Source organism: Sminthopsis crassicaudata, chromosome 6 (assembly GCF_048593235.1).
Source record: "Sminthopsis crassicaudata isolate SCR6 chromosome 6, ASM4859323v1, whole genome shotgun sequence".
Taxonomy (NCBI): domain Eukaryota; kingdom Metazoa; phylum Chordata; class Mammalia; order Dasyuromorphia; family Dasyuridae; genus Sminthopsis; species Sminthopsis crassicaudata.
The window spans coordinates 246,356,927-246,380,048 of NC_133622.1; the positions used below are offsets into that span (position 1 = coordinate 246,356,927).

A 23,122-nucleotide genomic window follows, 5' to 3' on the forward strand; every position below is an offset into this window, starting at 1 on the left:
CAAAAAATCATGGTCTCAAAGAACAATATACCAGCAGATAGATTCATGTGATAAATTGAGTAAATCAAGGAAGAGTTGAGCTATTCCACAACTGCTTCTTTTGAAAGTGTGTCTCTTCAAATTATCTTCCTGCCCACAATGTGTGTGTAAGCATGAATATATTGATATATAGCTAGTGGGAAATACATGTTAGAGGTGGTTCCAGAACAAGGAGCACTTGAAAAAAGAGTCATTTATTTCCATTAAATGATTCAAGTAATTTTGGCCCCCGAAAGTACAAGAATAATCCAGATATGATGGCTTCCTCATACAGTTTGCCATGTATATGAATTGTGTAGATAATTTTACTCACATAAATGACTTCTTATTTATAAATAACTTTCTCATATATACATATATGTATATATACATACATTTACATATACATATATATTTGCTTCCTGTCTCCCTGTTTAGATTGTAATCTCTTTGGGGACAGGGACTATGGTGAGCCTCTTTTTTTTTTATCTCTAGCACTTAGCACAGTTCCTGGCACTTGCATAAAATAAAAAAATGCAAGAAGGATAATAACTAACCTTTTACTTTGACTTCATATTTGTAGAACATTTCCCTCCCCCCAATACCAGGAAACAGAAATTTAATTATTATTAGTCTCATTTTACAGAGTTGAAAGCTGATTCTTTGACTCAAAATGACTTTTTCATTCATGACCACATAAATAACAGAAATGCAATTTGAACTCATGATTTCAGGTTCCAAATCCTTATATAATATTGCCTCTAAAACTTGCCTCTAACCTCTGTCAGAGAAAAAAGAGATACTATCTGATCAAGAGGGGCAATATTATGAAAATCTCGTAGAAGATGATAATTTGAATTTGGCCTTGGAAAATACATGCTTTTTTAAACTTGGCCTTGAAGAATAAGTGATAAAAACTATAAAGGAAAGGAATTACAAGAATCAATAATAGTGAGAGCAAAGATTGGGGAAAAATCACATAATTGGGTTTGTAGTAACTAAGATTCAATGAGATACAAGTTTAACTTGGAGTAGAACTGAATGAGCATTTTTGATGACAGAGAAAACAGTTTAATCTTTACAACAGAGAAACCAAATATTTAATATTTAATAGGGAATAAGTAGCCATATTTTGGCTAGGGTAGGATTACTATGATTATGCTTTAGAAAAAAAATTTACAAGGTCTATGTAAGACACATAGGAAAGAAGCCCTTGTGAGCAATGTAATCCAGAGAAAGCTGAAGTCACATTGAAGAAAGATTGTCAGATTTGTTCTTTAGGAATCATCCTGTTCACTGTAGTTCAGAAATGCAGGTAGAGGCAAAATATTACAAGAGCAGAGTCATGAGGGATACCTGGTTATATTTAACCAGGGAAAGTAATTATTATTAATAATATAATATAATAATAAGTAATTATTATTAATAATATAATTAAATATTATATTTAATCAGGGAGGACATAGTCAACCTGAGTGCATCACTGCTGACTAGGAAATCATCTTCTAAATCACCAAATTATGATTAAAGAAAGAACAGATTTATTTTTGTTATAGCTCTGAAATCTCTTCCTCAGTCAATTCCTGAGAAATCATGACTTCAGGCCTCTTTCTCTTGCTGGACCTCTGGCTATCTCTGCAGATCAGAGATCAGTGCCACCTTTAATGGAGGACTTTTGTCTATTTTTTTTTGTCTATTTTTTATCTTTAATCGAGGAGTTTGTCTATTTTTAGTGTTTGTCTATTTTTCTTCTCTCTATTTATTTTGACTATTATCCAATTTTATTTATATGGATGTGCTTTATAATGGAATGAGGCTTTCCTTTTTGTATAGAAATGAGCAAGAAACAAAATAGGGGTCCCCAGTTGGGGCTTAGGGTGGAATATTTTTGGGCCATATGAAATGAAGAGTATGACAGATTTAGTGACAAATACTGAGAAGTATGAATTTTATGTCAGATATAAACAAGATTTTTTTAAAACATAAGTAAAATATTTTAGTTGTACTGAAATAAATAAATAACATAGAGAGGGATATAAAATGCTATTTCTATGTAAATATTTAAAATAATATATGTTATATATCTACAATATGAGATTATATATATTTACACATATTTATATATAGATAGGGTTATATATATGCATATCTATAACTATTTCTGTGTATATATATCTATAAATACATATATATATATAAATACATAAAAATACATATATACATATAAATATATATAAATACATATATATTTATATATATACACCCATACACACACATAATTATAAGTATATATAAATGTAGATTTTGGGGCATTGGTATGTATGAGGCATTTGGTAGTGTTGTGGATAGATTGCCGGCCTAGAGTCAGGAGCACTTGAGTTCAAGTTTCAAGTAAGTTACAGTTACTAAATAGATAACCCTGGATAAATCATTTTATTTCTATTTCCTCAGTTTCTTCAACTGTAAAATGTAAATAATGTTAGCATCTATCTTCTAGGATTAGTGTAAGTATGAAATAAGATATTTGTTAAAATTATTTAGCACAGTACTTAGCATATGGTAGATGTTATATAAACATGTCTACGTATATATGTATATACACACAAATCTAAACAGCTATACTGTATATATGTATAGATATGGGTGCATATAAATTTATATATATGTATAATTATGTATATATATATATATATAATATGTAGATATATAAATTACATATAATCATATAAACACATTTTTATCTGAATAGATATTTTGATGTTGGATTTCACATTCATATAAACATAAATACATATATATGTGTGTATAGATAGAGATATAGAGAGATATCTGTAGCTAAAATTTCTCCTTCCTAATCAGATGCTCAAACTCTAATCTATAATGTTCCCTTGCAAAGTCAAAAAAGTTTTATGGTGACATGTATGGTGTGGGAATTGAATACATAATTTGGACTCCATCTTGTGACAATTCTGGAGTTAACTCAGTTCCCTTTCTACTCAATCTAATTAAATTTCTATCTCAAGACAAAATATTTTTAAATGGTGGTAATCCTGAGAAAACTTTTATTTTATTATTTGAGCCTGGCCCTGTGTGGTTCAGAAGGTAGACCACCTCTCTCTGACCCTTAGAAACTATAGAACTGGATTACATTGATCAGAAAGCCTATCACACCTGAAGACTGAGGCAAGGAGTTTAATCACAATTATGCATCTCAAGCAACCTCTAGGTCTTGATTGAAAACTGGCCTCTTACTGGTCAATCAGTTCCTTTGATTGAATATAGTTTCCTTGGGAGGGGGGAGTGATATATATCTTTTTCTGATTCTAAGGAACTATATCTGTTTGTTCTCTCCCCACTAACTTGGAAATTCCTAATTTTTCCTACAGTTAGACATCAGATTACTTCATTTTGTATCATAGTTGTACCTTATTAATTGTTTTCTTTTAATTAATTGGTCTAATTTGATTAATTGTTCATAATATACAAAAAATTGTTTCACTCGATATTCAGTACCTTTGGACTGACTAGATAGTTGAGTGAGTTTTATCAAACTTATTTTGCAAATAAACCTTTAAGCTCCCATTATTTCTTGGGTTATATTAGTTATCTATAACCATAGAATAAAACACAGATAAAAAGATCAGAGGACAGTTGTAAAAATTTATAAATTGTTAGTAGTAATTCTGTATCTCTATTTTGGAGGATAACAAAAAGCCAATAATTCCATCTCCCAGGGCCAGGCCAAACATTATGAACTCTGCTGAGGTGTGAGGAATTCTGGAAATCACACTATCCAGAAGGTCTGCACCTGGATCCTTGTATTGACACAAAAATGAATAACACGCACACAGAGAGGCAATCTTCTTAACCCCCCAAATTGAAATCCTGAAAACTTGGAGAAACATCATACTTCAATTGCTCTTCTCAGATTTTGTGCAAATTAAGACTCCCTTTCATATACATACCTTTTCCTTTCATCTCATTTTTTCCTGTATTTAGGACACATTCACTTGTTTGGGAGGATTTTGTTCAGTCATTCAGTCATGTGTGACCCCCGTGGATCATAGCACATCAGGTCCTTCTATTCTCCATTATCACTCAAAGTCTGTCTAAATTTTTGTTCATTATCTCCATGACATTATCTATGTCATCCTCTGTCATCCCTTTTTCCTTTTGCCTTCAATCTTTCCTAACAACAGGGTCTTTCTGATGAGTCCAATCTTTTCATCATATGGCTAAAGTATTTAAGGTTCAACTTTAGCATTTTACCTTTCATTGACTAGCCGGAATTAATTTAATTATTAGCTAATTTGACCACCTTTCTGTACAAGGGACTCTCACAAGTCTTCTCCTGCCACAAAATTCAAGATGTTTTTCAAAGTAGTTTGAAATAAAACTGGAAAATCTCTTCAATGGCAGGAGTCTATCTTAGTCTTTTCATGATATGTAAATGAGTGATTTTCAGAACTATGTTGTATAAAAATATTTTTAGGAGCATATGGAACTAATGACAGAAAGAAAGTACAATTTAGATTATTTCATAACTCTAGACATCATAAGGGATTGGAAAAATAAAGCATTGATAATGAGAACAGGGATTGAAGGTGAGAAATTAGGCAGAAATCTATGACTTGCTTTTAGGTGCCTAAAAAGGCATTAGTGTTCTGCTAGATGGGTATGGGTAAATAGGGAGTACTTATATAATCTATCTTGGAGGAAAAGTCTGGATTCACTGTGAATGACACCAAAAAACCCATGAATTAGTGATTGGGTGCATTAAAAGCGGCATAATAATTTAAGCCAAAGCATCATGCTTTGGAGATACAAAGAAAATGAAAATTAGAACAGTTCAAGTTTTCAGGTGTTGATAGTTTAATGGAAAGGTATGGTATGACATATTTATGGTTTTATACATATCAAGTCAAATATTTTGGAAAAATAATTTCAAAAAGTAGAGCACACCAATTATTGAGAGGATTCAAAAAAGGCTTGCTGTAGAGACGATACAACTGAGCTTAAAAGCAAATTAGTGTATATGGAAAATATAGGTAAGGAGAGAACTTAGGGGGCATGGGAATTACCTGGGAAATAGAATAGAAATGGGAAATATAACTTCATTTAAAGACAATAATGGGGCAACTAGATGGCAATGGATAGAGCACTGGTCCTGAAGTCACAAGGAGTTCAAATTTGACCCCAGACACTTAACACTTACTATCTGTGTGATCCTAAGCAAGTCATTTTACCCCTATTGCCTCACCAAAAAAGAACAACAACAAAAAGGAACCAAGACTGTCCTAAGAAGTCATGGGAGTATATAATAAGACAATAGTTACCAGCATAGTTTGAATGAAACAAATGGTGCTGGACAGGACATCCCCCTATCTGATTCTGTACACTCTCACTGGCTTTTCTAATATCTTCTTCAACGTGCTCCCAACTCAGTTTCAGCTTCTGTGTTTTCTGAACACCTTAAAAATTCAACTCAAATTCCACCTTCTATAATAAGCTTTTGCCAAGAGTAAAGGCAAGGTCTCACCCACGCTCTCTTCCAAATTCCTCCAAATAATGATTCTAAATAGATTCTGGAGCAGGAGAAGCCTCAAAATGATGGAGTGAAACAATTTTCCAGCCCAAGACAATGTAAAAAAGTCAGCAGAAAAGGTCTATTGGATCTGAGTGAGAGTGGAGCACAGTACATAGACCATGCTAAAGCAGACCCATCAAACCAGGAGTTGGTATTGGGAGTCACTGGATCAGTGGCAGCCCCAACTTCCTCCAAAGCTTTCAGCCCACATACAGTAGCAGGAAAGAAACAACTGATCAGGGGAGAATCACAGGGGTCTTTTGGCCAGCACTGTGTTAGAACTCTGTGGCTTTGCCCATTCTCAGATCCTGATCACAGTCCTGGGTGGCAGTCCCAGGGTGAGGAGGAGCACAAGCATACCAGAACATTTTTTAGTCTGTTTTTTTTTCTTTTACAATATGACTATTATAAAAATGTTTTGCATGACTATATATGCTATATTCACTATAATGAATTGCTAGGAAGGGAGAAATGGAAAAAATTTGTAACTCAAAATTTTAAAACTGAATATTCAAAATTATTTTTATATTTAACTTTGGGGAAATAAAACAAGGAAAAAGTCAGATAAATAATAATATCAAGAATTGCATTATCTGATAAACATTTATGAGAAATTCAGAGTCACCCCAAATTGATGATAAGTCAAATTACAGGTATGCATGAACTCACTAAGGAAGAGAAGGTAAAGGGAGAATGGTGCTGAGAACAGATTTCAGTACCTCTGTTATACCCCTTCACTTTTAGATAGCACTCTTTCTTATGTTTAGGTAGAAGGAAGGGATGCCAATAAATGGAACATCCAAAGAGAGTTTGAAGAGTTAGCAGACTTGGGATAATAGTATATGACTAGAAATGGGTAAGTTATTGTTTTCTTGTTTGTGCACCTTAGCCCTTTCTCTTCTTTTTGGTACAGCATTTGTGTTTCTTGTTTTTTACTTTCTCCTTTTTTTTTTTAAATTAAGGAATCCAGTACTTAGCACAGCTTCTGAGACACAGAAGGCACCTAATTAGTATTTATTGATTAACAATATTAATTAATTATTAATTATAATTATTAATATTAATTATTAATAATATTAATTAATTATTAAATAATAATAATTGATTAATTAATATTAATCAATAAATACTAATTAGGTGCCTTCTGTGTCTCAGAAGCTGTGAGATTAATAATAATGATTATTAAATACTAATTAGGTGCCTTCTGTGTCTCAGAAGCTGTGAGATTAATAATAATGATTATTAAATTTAGTCTTCTTTACCTGTATTGTGGATCCAGGACTTCTTGGATCATTTTTTTTTTTATCTTTATTTCAATAGATACCTGGTGCAATGCCTCATGAATACTCACCTGTGATAAAATATTAAAAGAGGAAAAAAAAAACAAATCATTCTAAGATTGTAAGGGAAAGAAAAGAAATTGGAACTGTACAATTCCTGGATGGCAAGAAAGAAAACAATCAGGGAATTGAACAGTGTGAGCTCTAAGAGGAACTTTTTGATTATTCTCTTCAAGCTGAAGGCAATTACCAAGAGAAATAATTTGTTTGAAGGTATAGAGACCATTTGTGGTTGAACTGGAGTTCAGAATATACTTACTATTCTGAACATGTCAACAAGTAGGTTGGACCTAAATAGAGCTAGTCACAAGTCATGTAACAGACTTCATTGGATGAGTCTGTTAACAGATTTCATTGATTCAAAGTAAACAAACATGGAAGTTAAGATGGCAGAAAGCCCAGCCCTTAATATGATTGTTCTCCTAAAGTCACATTCAATCCATAAAGTGAAAATATATATACCTCATTGAACAAACTGGGACTTCTTGAATTGGGATTTACTTACTCAAAAGGACTTCTATTCTTGACTTGCTCTATGGACACACACACACACACACACACACACACACACACACACACACCCCACTACAATCTGCAGATTGATTCTTTTTTTTTTCAAGATACTAGCGTAACTTGAAACAAAACCTGTATCTGTATATATAGATATCATAGATGATTAGACAGGCAGAAAGATAGATATTTGATAGACAATTTATTGATTATTTTGTATTGCCAGACAAACTGTGCTGAATAAAACCTTAGTTTTCAGTGAGATTTGAGGTGCCTTGACACTATGTGGACAACATTGTCAATGAAGTCAGTCCAGAAGAAAGAAGTCCTTATGATCCTAAGAATAATGTCAACCCTATCTCCTGGAAAGTCCTTTTTAGTTCTATGTGTCTCCAGCTTTGATTCTCATTTACATTGTAGCATATTTCTCTTGGAACAACTACAATTGTTATTTCATAATATCAAACAAAATCATTTCAAGAATTACATTTTGTGAGAGAAGTTCATGCAAAATTGAGACAGACTCAAATTGAGGAAAGGTAAAACTATAGGCATGGATGAAGTCACTAAGGAAGAAAAAGTAAAGGGAACATGGTGCCCACGACAGATTGGGGCACATCTATTATACCTTTTCCTTTTTAGATAGCACTCTTCCTTACATTGAGGAAGAAGGAAGGAATGCTACTAAATGGTACATATAAGAAGAATTTTAATAGAAGACTTGGGATAACAAATTGTGACTAAAATCAGATACTACTATTATTTTTGTGTGTGTGTGTAAATTAGCTCTTTCTCTTCTTTGTGGTATAGTATTTGTACTTCTTTTTTGTTGTTGATTGCATAAGGAATTAAGTGCTTTGTATAATTCCTGACACAAAGTAGGTACCTAATTACAATTTATTGATTAATAGATTGATTGAATTTGGTCCTCTCTGTTCCTGACCTACTGTAATAAGAACATCTAGTAATATTGGTTTTTATCTTATATCTATAGATACCTGGTCCAGTATCTCATGTATAACCCCTTGTGTGTTTGTGTGTGTGCATATGTGTGTGTGTATGTGTGTGTGTGTGTTTGTTGTTGTTGTTGTTATTTTTTAGAAATTTGTTGAAAGATTTTGAATGGACTGACATTTTGCATTATTGTTAGATGGGATAAAATATACTTCTCCTTCCTTCTCTAGGGTATTACCTGTGTAATAAAATTTCAAAAAGAAAAAAAAAATCAAAGTATACTAAAGTTTTAAAGGAGGTCTCAGTGTATACAAGTATATAATAAAATATGTCTTCAACCCATGGCACAAAATCTGCCAAAATAATGTATTCAAACAGACAAAATAAATTTATTTGAAGAACTCAAAGGGTCAATATCTTTACTTGGATCATGCTCACACACCAGAATTTTGCTATGGAACAATATCCAAAACATAACTTTAGATTAGTTCATGTCCACAATTCTCACTTAAACATTCAAGAAAAACTCCAGATATAGGGTATAGAAAGGGTTTTACCTCCGCCATCACAGAAAGTGCATACGATGCAAAAGACTCAGATGAGCCAAAGAAATATAGAAGCAAATATTGTCCAATCATATTATGACAGATCCATCACTTCTCACGTCCTTCTCCCTTTTGCTCTTAAAGGCAAAGACATTGGAAAACATTTGCCCATGTTTATCTCAAACCTACACTAGTAGAACATTTCACGTTATGCTAAGATCGGCAAATTCCAGATTTCTTGATCACTCTTTTCACAGGTTAAGTTCTTCACTGCTTACTTTTAGTGATTACTGCCTAGAAGATTTCCTATTTTGTCTCTTTTAGCCCTTCAATATACATTTCGAGTCACTGAAACATTTTCACTCCAAACTGATTGGTCAGATCAGAGAGGCCAAGGGTAAGTGCTAAGATGTCACCAAGAGAATCTGGCTTAGTAGCTATTAAATGGAAAAATTGTCCATATGATATATATATATATATGCATATATATATATATCATATGGACAATTTATATATATATATATATATATATATATGTGTGTGTGTGTGTGTGTGTGTGTATAGTTTTATTTTTTATTTGTAGATAACACATTAAATCAACACATTAAACTATGAATGTCACTTTTAGGGTAGTTGTATTATTACATGGGCATGCAAGACCTGATTCATACATTCTCTTACTTTTTAATTGTTTCAAAGACAGACATTTCCTTCTTGGGGAAAAAGGTAGTTTTGATTATCCTGGACAGTGCAATTTTGATTTGCATGTTTCTCAGACTATAAATAATAGGATTCATAAATGGAGGCAAAACTGTGTAAGTCATTGAAATCAGAAGATTCTGGACTGAGGAAGTGTCTGATGGATGACCAAAAATACTGACCATACCAGCAAGAAGGAATAAGAGGAGGATAATCAGTTGAGGTGAACAGGTAGACAAAGCTTTGTAACGCCCTTCCACAGAGGGCATTTTAAATACAGCAGAGAAGATATAAGTATAGGATATGATTAAAAAAACAAAGCAGAATAAAACTAAAGTGGAACTGGTGGCAAGGAGTACATACTCAGTATTACGAACCTCAGGAGATGAGACCTTCAAGACATGAGGGATGTCACAAAAAAACTGATGGATCACATTGGATCCTGAGAAAGGCAAACGGAACATATTCCCTGTGTGTGCAGCTGAATAGATGAACCCACTGACCCATGAACCAGTTGCCGCCCAAAAACAACGGAATGGTGTCATGATGACCCCATAGTGCAAGGGGTGGCAAATGGCCACAAAGCGGTCATAGGACATCGCCACAAGCAAAGCAATTTCTGTTGCAGCAAAGAAGATAAAGAAGAAAACCTGAGCACAACAGCCCAGGAGAGAAATGGATTGATTGCCTGTCAGGGAACTCACAATGAATTTGGGAAGAGTGACTGAGATGCAGCCAAGATCCAACAGGGATAGATTGCTCAGAAAAAAATACATTGGAGAGTGAAGGTGTGGGTCAGTGACAATGGCAGTGACAGTGAGGAGATTCCCCATCAGGGCTGCAATATATATCAGCAAGAAAAGAGTAGCGTGCAAGACCTGCAGCTCTCGGATGCTGGAAAATTCCATAAAGAAGAATTCCATGATGATGGTACAATTGTTCTTGTCGTCCAGGGTCATGGAATTCATCTTGTAACAATATGAGTAGAGGATACCAAATTCTAGAAAGAGAGAATAAAAACACTTTATTACATAGAAAAATCATGAATTTCAATCTATTCTTACTCATCATGTTAGAGAGGCAATCAGACCACTTTTAAAAGCTCATTCTCTTGCAATCCAATTCAATCCATAAAGTGAAAATATACATCTCACTATGCAAATTGGGGCTTCTTGAATTGACTTAATAGTGATGAAGTTTAGAATTGGGGTAACTAAATGAAATTAGGGTTTAATTGAGGTCTAGTGGCAGGTTCAGGGTACAGGGAGTCAAATAGAGCTCCCCTGCAACCCTTTTGGATTTGGCACAAGGATACAGAGTTAAATGAGGCCTAGTGGTGGTGCAGAGTCACCTGTAAAGGAAGTTACAGACTGGAAAACCTAGATTGATAAAAGAGGTTTATTATGGGGTTTGGAAGTAAAGTTAAAGATTATTTAGTAAAAAGTGAAGGTAGAGATAAGAGGGCACTGGAACAAATGTTTCAGTGGGCAGAGATCCTTGGTGCCAGGTGTAAGGCTGCCATGTTTGGGACCTCTGCAAAGAGAGGGCTGCTGACAGGAGATATATATGTTCCAATCAGAGAGTCAAAAGTCCAATGCATTAAAAAAGAGAGAACTTTTGACTGTCCCTTATCACTGAGGATGGAAATCGTTGTTTTATTGTTTATATATATATATATATATATATATATATATATATATATATATATATATATATATATATATATATATATATTTATATAGATAGATAGATAGATAGATAGATAAATAGGTAGATAGATAGATAGACAGATGGATAGATGGATGGATAGCAACTTGATATGCTATATGTATTCCTTTATAATAATATTTAAAGATTTTGTGATTTTGTCAAATTTGGAAAATACTAGCAAAAAATCTCTTCTTCAACTTCAGTAGTATCAACTAATAATAGGCCTAATTGCCTCAAGCTATACAAAATAAAGTGATTTGGGGAAAGGCACAGCAAACAGTTTCCATCACAGTCTGGATTTGAATCCAATCATTCAGACAAGGTTATTTCTCTAACTAATTTTATGCTTCCTGTTAAAAATCAATGATAGTGATAATAATGATTATAATGATAATATAACAGCAGTTATTTTATTTGCACAAAATACATTCATAAAAAGTTAGACTTTTCAAAACATTTTATCCAAAGGAACTCATTTACAGGGACTTACTCATAGGATAAGAACAGATCTTATCCCACTTCAATAAAAATTCATTCTGTTTAACCCACACTGTCCACCTGAAGTTACCTGAGCTATATAGGTAGTGTCTGTTTATGTGGGATACAACAAAAATAATAACCAATAATTACCTGGTAGTCTTTTGCAAAATATTTCTACAAATATCATATTCTTAGCTCAAACTCTGTGACCTGTTTCAAGTATTATATCCATGTTATGCACAAGAAATTAAAGTGCAGAGCAGTTAAATGATATCCTGTTACATAGCTGCTGTCACGTGGTTCTCAAACTTTTTTTTTTTTGTTCTCAATATCCCTTTTATAACATTAAAATTTGTTGAAAATATGTCCAAAGAGTTTTATATGGATTATGTTTATGACTACTTGCCATATTAAAAATAAAAACTTATTTTGAAGTTGTGGACCCTCTGAAAGGCTATCAAAGTTCCCCAGGATTAATTGGACTATACTTTGAGAACCACTAGAAGGAGGATTTAAACTGCAGTTTTCCTTAAATCAAGTCTATCATTCCATAACAACTCTCTAAAGAGTGATTCCATAGGCAGATTTTAAGCCCAAGACTTCTAAGACCTATTTTATTAACTAAAGAAATTGACCATTCAGAAATCAAATAACAAAAAAACCATAAATACCTGAGTGAAGAGTTGTGGCATTTCTCCTTGCCAAAATTCGTATTGATTATTTTTCTTTACCAAATAATAGGTGGTCAATAGTATCTAAAGATTACCTCTGTCTTCACTGTATTGGTTCTATTTTCATTTGGATTTTCAGAGGCAAAGAGAGCTGATACTGTTCAATGTGAGGCTACTAGATTTGCTGAAATATTTGATGAACCTTATGAGAATGAAAATATACTGCCCAATGTCCTTTGGTTAAATGGTTTCTGAAGTCACTGAAGAGCCAGAGCTATAATCTCATCCTTATTAAGCACAGATTCTCTGGCCTTTCCCTGGAGTATAATTAGTTGAGATAAAGGTCTTCTTATTAATAACATGAAGAAAAGACTTCACCCTTTAATATTATTTGGTCCATTAGGACTTCTGTAGTCCATGAGGATCTTCCATTCAATATAGTCCAAAATACAAGGTCATTTTATTTGTTTCTTTTTAAATGTATTTCAAAGGATACTGGTTTTCATTGGAAAAAAAAAAATTGTGTATATCAAGATAGTCATAGCTTCTTTCCTTCCTTCCTTCCTTCCTTCCTTCCTTCCTTCCTTCCTTCCTTCCTTCCTTCCTTCCTTCCTTCCTTCCGTTCTTCCTTTCTTCCTTCCTTCTTTTCTTCCTTCCTTCTTCTTTCTTTCTTTCTTTCTTTCTTTCTTTCTTTCTTTCTTTCTTTCTTTCTTTCTTTCTTTCTTTCTTTCTTTCTTTCTTTCTTTCTTTCTTTCTTTCTTTCTTTCTTTCTTTCTTTCTTTCTTTCTTTCTTTCTTTCTCTTTCTTTTTCTTTCCATCTATCTATATTTTTACCATATATTTATATTTTTATGTATTTATATGCTTATAAATACAGGTATATATATATATAAGTATATACATATATAGCATATTTGTGTGTATATATTTGCATATATTCACATATATTTGCATATGCATTGGGTGTGTATATACTTTAAATGTGATTTTTTAAAATATATATTCTTTCCCAAATTTAATAGAATGTCTGCTGCATGAGAGCAGTATCCATCTTTCTGACTTTAAAAGATCCTATTGAAATAAACTTCCTGTTCTTATCCCTTCTTTGTCTCTCTTCATTCCAGTCTATCCTTCATTCAGTTATCATTGTGGTCTTGCCAAAGCATAGATCTGACTGTTATTTACTATTTAATAAATTTTACAAAATAATCCCTCATATATACCCCTTTTATAATACCAAAAATGTATAAGATTTTCTCTTCCCAGTTCCTAAATGCCTAATTTCATTCTACTATTACTTGTATGTGTTTCTATATATATATTCATACATATACTTTGACTCAAACCCACCTACTATCATTTCTTTAGTATGTTTGTGTATATGTATACATATGTGAATACACATAATACACATACACAGATATGAATGACATGTTATTGGGCATTTACCCTCCCACAAAAAAATTCCACATTTTTATCTATGTGTGTGGTACGGAAATGGTGAGGGGTCACCATATAATAAAAAAAAAGCTGGAGAGAGCTCTAAAGAAAAGCAAAGTTTATTTTACGTCCTCGCGAGAATTGGGCGTCCCACTCTTCGAGTAGACTATCGAAGAGAGGAAGCGCCTCCTGTGGGCAGGACAGCCCCTTTAATCCCTAAAGCAAAACACCCCCTCCCACCACTGACTCTCATCCTCATTGGCTGAGAGTCTTACATTCTAAACGCAAGATCTACCCATGAAATTGAACTTGACCAATAAGTACATAGTTGCCCATATTTGGATGAAATAGGGAGATGATATCATAGGAGGGGAAGGCAATGTCCTTTGCTGGAACTTGAGTCCTTCAGGCCTACTCGAACTCTGAAGTAGATGAAGCCTTACTTGATTTTCGCAACTGTCTTGAGAGATCTCACCTCATCTCATTCATATGCAAAATAAATATATTATGTATGTATACATAGAGAATTATTTATGCATATTTATACATATATAAATGCATAACATATACAATAAATACATAAATATAAAGGAGATGACATGAGTGAAACATGTTTAATCCTTTTCTTCACTAACAGGGTATTGACTATTACCACCTTATCCTACTGACCTAAGTCAAATTAAACTCTTAGACAAAATAATTTATAGGAGATTTTTATTCCTGTAAAGGAAGACCAGAGACTTATAAGAGCAGAAACAAGATGGTGGAATAGACAAAGCATTCAGCTGAGCCCTTCCAACATTTCTCAGGAAACAAATTTAAAATAATGTCTCCAATCAAATTAGAGAGGCAGAACCAATAATAGATCAGAGTGAGACAGTCTTCCAGGCCAAAACAACTGTGGAGTTTGGAAAAAGACAATTGTCACATAGGGGTGGAGGCTGACCCAGAGACCACATGGATAAAATATCAGTGGTAAGACTTGGTGGTGATGACAGAAGGAAAAGTATGTTTGGGAACTCCCAGAACAGAGATGGTAAGGGGACCTGACAACTGAAAGAAATTACAGGGGTCTTCTGTGATAGCCCTGGATTCAGGACCAAAAACTGTTTTGACAACTCCATTGCATATAACCACTTCTGAGTCAAAGTTTAAGGATAAGGAGGAGCAGTTTCTGTCAATAGGAAATAGAAGCCCTAGGGAGCAGTATCAATTCAAGTCCAAGAGATCAGATTCCTGGATAAAGACCAGAGTATAGCTCAGGGGAGCAATGACTACACCTCTTCTGAGACCAGAGGATGTTAGAAGCCTCAAAATCTTCTAAATGCCCAGAATTAGCTCTGAAATCATTTGTATATTTCTAAAATTACTTCTTCTCTAAAATCCTTTCCTCAGTGAAATCTGGTCTTTGAATCATCCTACTCTATGTCTATAATTCCTGGAGATCCCTTCATCAGTCAATGTCAAAAAAGTATGGATACCTAGATTTCTCCATCTCAAACAACACAAAGGAAGTATTCCATAAAAAAAAAAGTTTTTTGATTGATTGACTTTCTGAGAGCTCTGACATCTTTTGCTTCACTTTACCTTTCAGAAACTACTCTGGAACACTGAAGATATTTATCCTTGAATTTCCTAATGGTTCATCATTTAAAGGAAATTTATTTGGAGATCCATATTTCAACACTGAGAAAATTTTGATTAGATATGTGATAAGTAATAATGATAAATAAAAAAATAACATTTTCCTTAAGATATTCTTATAAACATAACAAACCTAGACACATTACAAATGTGTTACCTGATCTACTCTTATTTTTTGGTTAATCCTAGTCTTGAGGCCAATCCATTCTACCATGAGGTGCTTTTCTTTTAGACAAAAAATTGCATTTGCATTGCTTCTCTGGGCTATAATTTACCCATTCTGGCAAAAAAAAAAAAAAAAAGCCTTTATCAGACCCTTTGTCTCCCTGAGGCTGGGGACATCTCCCATTTCTATTGAGCATTCTGATAAAAATGGCCTTCAGCAATTTCTCTTAACTTTCTGCTCAAATTGAATATCCCTTCCTATCTTTTAGATCCTGATTTATTTAGCAAGTTCTCTTTCATTATATCTGAAGGTGGTAATCCTGTTCTAGAATAATCTAGGTGGAAGAATGGAATGCTAGACCTAGAAGCAGGAAGATCTGAATTTAAATCAAGTTTCAGACTCTTACTTGTTGTGACACCTTGGATTAGCTGTTTAGCCTTGTCTAATTTAATTTTTTAATCCACAACTAAGGATAATTATCATAACTACATTGGGGATTACATACTAATTGAGATAGAGGCCCTTTTATTAATAACATGGAGGAAGGAGTTCACCCTTTAATCTTATCTGGTCCATTACAATTTCAGTAATCCATGAAGATCTTCCAAGTAGCCTTTAATCTGATGAAAGGTCATTTAAGTTGGTTTACTTTAAGTGTACTTTATAGGAACAACATCGATTGTCCTGAGGAAAAAATGAGTCTACAGAAATATGCATAACTGTCTGTCTACTTTTCAAATATGCATGCATTTATATGTATATATGCATAAATATATATCAAAATATAATATATACATATTTATTTTATATACAGAAAAATGCTTTAAGAAGATTCTGAAGATCCTGTGGCAGGATAAGCTACCAGACACTGAGGTCAGTTCTCAAATTAAATTGCTAAGCATTTCAACTTTACTGCAGAGAGCACAACTCTGTTGTACTGGGCACAATGTTCTATGACCATATGTGTACTTTCTAAAAAGAATATTTTATGGAAAATTCCTACAGGGCAAGTTTTCATAAGATGGTCAGAAAAAGCCAAATAAGGACACTCTCAATGTATGTATTAAGAACTTTAGAATTGATTGTATTTTATGGGAGACACCTGCCTAGGACCACCCAAATTGATGACCTCATCAGAAGTGCTGTGCTCTTATGAGAAAAGCAGAATTGAATTAGCTCAGAAACAACTGGAGATAGGCAAAGTTGGATAATCTATTCTAAATGTTCATAGGATTTATTTGTGGCTGACCTGGGGAAGAGCATTTCTAGGGCATATTGGTCTGATCCATCATAGTCAGACACAGTGTAATTTGTGACATTTTGGTCCTCTTTGAGAATGAAGGATATCAACCATTCAATATCTTTAACCCATCTTTTATCCTTTGATTAGTCTTTGTCAAGCCTAGATTGCTCTATCTCAACAGTTCTTGATCCATAGATAGAGTAGATATTAATGACTGATCTTTTGAGAACTCTTCTATCTTTTCTTTATTGTACTATTCAGAAGCCACTCAGGAACACTGAAAATACTACTCCTTGACTTTCTACATGGTTCTTTTTTTGAGATCCAGACTTAAGCACTGACAAAATTTGGGTTAATGTAGATAAAATGATGTGGTTACTACATTGAATAAAAAGCAAAGCAAAACAAACAAAAAATATCAAGCTTACAAAGATAATATAGTATTCATGTAGTAATTAGAAATATTATTAAAATACTTTCTATTAAATTCTCCATTAAAGATTCAAAATCTCCAACAAAATGTGGAATGAAAATGTAGCAATGCAAAAAATGATGATGTCCACAGTCATAGCAGTTGGAAATTGAAATATGAGAAAATAATAGGTTGTTGATGATGGCGATTTTTCTCTTTTTTTAAATGTCAGTAGCTTATTAGAGAAAAAACATCAGAAAAAAATTAACTGTTTGCTTAGATGGAATCTTAATCTCAGAATTTAATTGGGAAGAGGAATATTTCACAGAACATAAGTAGTATATATATCTATACACACACATATATATATGTATACATATGCATATATATGTATATAGTTAAAATTTATAGGAAGCATAAAGATCTTCTGAATCAATCCCCAAATTTTGGGGATGATATAACTCAGAATATTTCCTCAAAAATCTATAAAAATTTAGTAGCTAAATTAGTATTAAAAACAATTCAGTGCTGAACTACTGAACTACTGGGCTGAATGTGAATATATGACTCCAATACCAAATGTTCACATTCCATCCAAAAATATTAATGTAAAAGTATACATCAAATACAACAAATTAAGCAAATATTTATTAATAATTTACTATATGAAAGACATTGTTCTTCATTTTGGGATAAGAAAATTCAAAATGAAAAGCAGTCCATTCCTTCAATGAAACTGCCCTTTACTTGAAAGATTCAACTTATTTACAGAAAAGAAGATAGATGATAATTTGAGAAGTGGACAAAGGAAAAATAGAAAGGTCCTAAATTATAAGATAAAAATTGAGAAAGAAAAACTCATAACATATTTAATAATAACTGATTGTCATTTTTAATTCAGCAAAAATTCTCAGGGTGATATTAAGTAATATGCTTTATAAGACTAACCAATATTTTCAGTTCTTATTTGACTCATAAAGTCAAATAGTGGATTAATTTATTGTATATAGATAATCAGAATACCCAACAACATAGAATATATGCATTAGAGACATATAACATTTTTAAACATGATAAGAGAGACAGAGTGTGGGAATCACAGGGATTTCTATTCAGTTCACTAAATTGATTGATATTCTATACTGTGCATAGGATTAAATTAGAGAATTTATCTGTTTTTAAATAGCACATGTTTGATCAAGAAAAGCCCAGCACATGAAGCACTATAATGGAAAAGACCATGATAAGAGGCACAAAAATTTTTTTTTTCCAAGGTGTAGGAAAACATGATTTTGAAGTTCAATATTTATGGAAATCTTTGAAGAGTTCACACTAAATGCCTGTTGAAAAGTGAAAAGTTTTATAAATAGATGAATTTAATGGAATAACATTGACAAATTTTTGAAAAAAATGTGGGCAAATAATGTGTGAAAAACAGAATAGTTTTAAATTAATGTCTTTTACAATTGATTCTGATGTCATATTTTGGTATTAAATACCAATATAGAGGAGTCTAGGGTTGGTGAGATTAATGATATGGTTAATATATGAAGGGAACCTAGGTTGTTATGTGAACTGAAGAGCTCTGGTTCATGGTCCTTTTTAGTTTTCATCTGTGTAGTGCTCATATGTGTAGCCCAACTATTGTTAATATGGCTGGGCAATCAATGTATCTTCATCTTTAAGTACTCATGGGATGTGTCAGTTATTTGCAAGCTTTGGCTTATTCTTAACTTCTGTACTTCTGACATTATTTTCATATTCATATTCATCCTGTTTTCTCGCCTTCTTTCCATCTTCTGTACATTTTCTCTTAAAACTAAGTTAGCTTATAAATCATCTATATTTTCATATTGTTTTCTTACAGTAAATTCCATTTTTTCTTTCCATACTTGGGCATCTTATATCCTTTGCTAACTTCTCCTAAAACACTTTAGTCTATGGAATAATTCAAATATATTTTATTCAGTAACCTTTGGAAATCTGATTTCTTAAAATCAGGCTTATGTTTTAGATCCCCATTGATTTTATGGTCTTTATTGTATCAAAAACTTTTTCTCCCTTGTTTTCTCATAGTTTCCACCATACTGACTAGTTCTCATGGGTTGTGACAATTAAATCCAGAATGGAATTACCTTGTTGGGTCTTCAATATTTTGATGAATGAAACTGATATTAATTCAAATTGGGTAGTTTATTATTTGTTCTGATTTTGACAAAAAAGAAAACAACCCTAAATTACTTATTTGGGAAGTAAATCACAAGCCTAACTCACAGACTCATTCAGTAGTTATGGAAGACTTTAGTATCTAGAATTCTTGGATCAAATAAATATGATAAAGAAGTGCAAAAAATAATGCTATGTAAGTTTATGCTTAAAGTTCATTGGAAGAAAAAAGTCAGGTTATAATTTTAAATATCTAAGGCACATTAGAGGTCATTGAGCCTAAGCTTTTCATTTTATCAGTAAGTAACCTAAGGCTCAGAAAGGTAAGCTTGATTTACCTGAATTCCTGGCAAATAATTATTGGCAGTCTCAGGATTGGAACTCATCTCCTATCTCTAAATTGGAACATTTTCCTCAGCATAATGCTGTCTATCTCTAAATGTACAAAAAGTCATTCATCAGATCCTTACAATGTACAAGAGATTAAAAAGTGCTGGAGTAAATTCAAAACAAATATGAAGAAAAGGGACATCTGCTCAAGAATTCTACAATGTAGTTGGAGATATAAATCATGTAGAGAAGTAACAATAATATATATGTATATATATATATATATATATATATATAAATATATATATATATATATACATATACATATATACATACATATACACACATATCTATATATCTGTATCTATATCTATCTATCTATCTGTCTGTCTGTCTATCTATCTATCTATCTATCTATCTATCTATCTAAAATATCAAGTAAATGAAGTACAAGCCCCAGGATTGTTTCTTTCTGAACTCCATTGACAGTGAACATGATGGTAATAGTGATAATGATGATGACCACTAGTACTGATACTATGCCTTAAAGCCATTTTCCATCCTAATTTGATAACAAATACTTGTTGTAAATGCTTCTGCCATCTTCATATTACCTGTGGGGAAACTAAAGGCAAGAAGGGTAAATAATTAGTCTAAAATCACATACCTAGTAAATATCTGATAGGATTTGAGAAAAAAAAATTGATATCATAGACTCATTTTTTTAAAATCACTGAACCCTATACAACTCAGCCCCAACCTTTTCTTCAAAATGTCTTTATAATGACAGTTTTAAGAATACAAAAAACATTTCTATATATTATACATAACAATTTGATCTAAATCAGTGCCTTATAATTAGTCTCATGATTTCCTTATATTCTGAGTTTTTAATATCAAATTTTCCATTTAATTCTCTTATATTTGCTACAAATATCTGAAAGTCTTTGAATTCATCAAACATCCACATTTTTTTCATTCACAATTTTATTCAATTCTTTTTGGATAATTTATTCTTTGATTTTAACTCATTTTTTTTTGTTCTTTGAAATATAATGTTCCAAGACCTATGACCTTTAAGTACAGATTTTGTGAAATCCAGATTATTTTTCTTTGGTATTTAAGTTATTTTTTTCCTTGTTCCTTGCAATGTTTTCTATTTAACCTGGAAATTTTGAAATTTGTTTATGGTATTATTATGTTTTCTCTCTAGGATCTCTATAAATATTATTGTACATATTTTCTTTTCCTTTATTTTTTGAACTTTTTTTTGTTTACAGTCTTATTAATGGTATTTCTGAGTCAAAAGGCATTTGAAATTTGGAAGCCTTTTGAGCAAAGTTCTAAAGTATTCTCCAAAATGGTAGGACTAGTTTATAACATCACCAACGCATTAGTGTCCCAATTTTTCTATAACCCCTCCCACATATCATTTTCCTTTTTTGTCATATTAGCAATCTGATAAATAAGAGTTGGTATTTCAGAGGTATCTTTTTCTAATCAAAATTGGCTATCAATTGGGGATAACTTATATTCTTATAAATTTGACTCAACTCTTTCTCACTCACTTTAATTAAAATTCTTTATTTTACTTTATGTAATCCCTTGGATTAGAAACGATTTCTATATTTTTATAATTGAAACTTCAAATTGTGCAAGTTGAAACACACATGATCACTTCGAAAGAGCCATTATTTGTACCAATTGACTTAATTGTATGCTATTGGAAAGGGTATCCACCAGAAAAGAAAAGGCATTTATACTTCTAGATGCAATCGTAAATGCAGGAAACACGAAGGGAAAAATATATATCATATATACATGTATATATATATATGCATATATATATATATATATACACAGGCACATATGCATATACACAGATACACACATTTATTTATACATATACATACACACTAATATACATAGATACACATTTATATATGTATATAGTAGTTCCCTGGGAAATTAAACTCTTTATTCCTCAATTTGCTCAATTATAGTCAAGTAAGAGACAATGAAGAAAAGTTAGGGAAAAACACAAGCAATTCAAGAAATTGAATTTCTTATCAAAAGAAAGCTAATTAATTAGAAAAAGAAATACAAAGTATTAAGAAAGAAAATAACTCTCTGAAAACCAGAATTCAGCAAGTAAAATTAAAAGATATTACTTAATAATAAATATTATACATTTGACATGCCAAATACTTATTCTTCAGCATTTTTAAGTTTTCAAGGATGAATGTTTCTTGAGATAAAATATTTTCTTGATCATTTTGCCCATGGCAGCTGTGACCTTCCTGTTCCTCAGACTATAGATAAGAGGGTTCAACAGTGAAGGCAGTGTTGTGTAGGTCATTGCAGTTAAAAGGTTTTGGATAGGTGATATGTCTGATGTGTGCCTGAAAACTGCCATCATTGAAGAAGAGAGAAATAACACGATGATCAACAACTGAGGGGAGCATGTGGAAATGGCCTTGTAGCGTCCTTCCACAGAAGGAATCTTGAGCACATTGGAGAAGATGCGGGCATAGGATGCAATTAAAAAGGCAAAGCAGAATAACAAAAAACATGAACTTGCTACAATTAATACAAACTCAGTATTAAACACATCAGAGGCTGAGACTTTCAAGACATGAGGGATGTCACAGAAAAACTGATGGATCACATTGGATCCTGAGAATGGCAGCCGGAAAATGTTCCCTGTGTGTACAGCTGAATAAAAAAGCCCACTGAGCCATGAGCCAGCTGCTGCCCAGAGACAACGTGCTGGAGTCATGATGATGCCATAGTGGAGGGGCTGACAGATGGCCACGAAACGGTCATAGGACATGGCCACAAGCAAAGCAAACTCTGTGGCTGCAAAAAAGAGAAAGAAGAAGATCTGGGCAGCACATCCCAGGAGGGACAGGGACTGAACGCCACACAAGGAATTCACAATGAATTTAGGAAGCGTGACTGAGATGTTGCCAATATCCAGCAGGGATAAGTTACTCAGGAAAAAATACATAGGACAGTGAAGGTGTGGGTCAGTGATAATTGCAGCACAGGTGAGAAGATTCCCCAGAAGGGCTGCCAGGTAAATCAGCAGGAACAGCACAGCGTGTAAGACCTGCAGTTCACGCATGCTGGAAAACTCCATGAGGAGGAATTCTGTGATGATTGAGAAGTTGCTCATCCCTGCTGATGTGCTGTAATTTAACTGAA

At 32.8% G+C, this 23,122-nt stretch overlaps 2 protein-coding genes across 2 annotated transcripts; both read right to left on the minus strand.

The window, feature by feature from the left end:
- Positions 1-9,631: 9,631 nt before the first annotated feature.
- Positions 9,632-10,621, minus strand: LOC141547583 (olfactory receptor 14I1-like). The gene has a single exon (XM_074275969.1). It carries the CDS (start codon positions 10,619-10,621, stop codon positions 9,632-9,634), a length of 990 nt encoding a protein of 329 aa, XP_074132070.1.
- An 11,518-nt stretch (positions 10,622-22,139) lies between these two features.
- On the minus strand, positions 22,140-23,093 carry LOC141547584 (olfactory receptor 14I1-like). The gene has a single exon (XM_074275971.1). The coding sequence runs from the start codon at positions 23,091-23,093 to the stop codon at positions 22,140-22,142; it is 954 nt and encodes a 317-aa protein (XP_074132072.1).
- Positions 23,094-23,122: the final 29 nt, after the last annotated feature.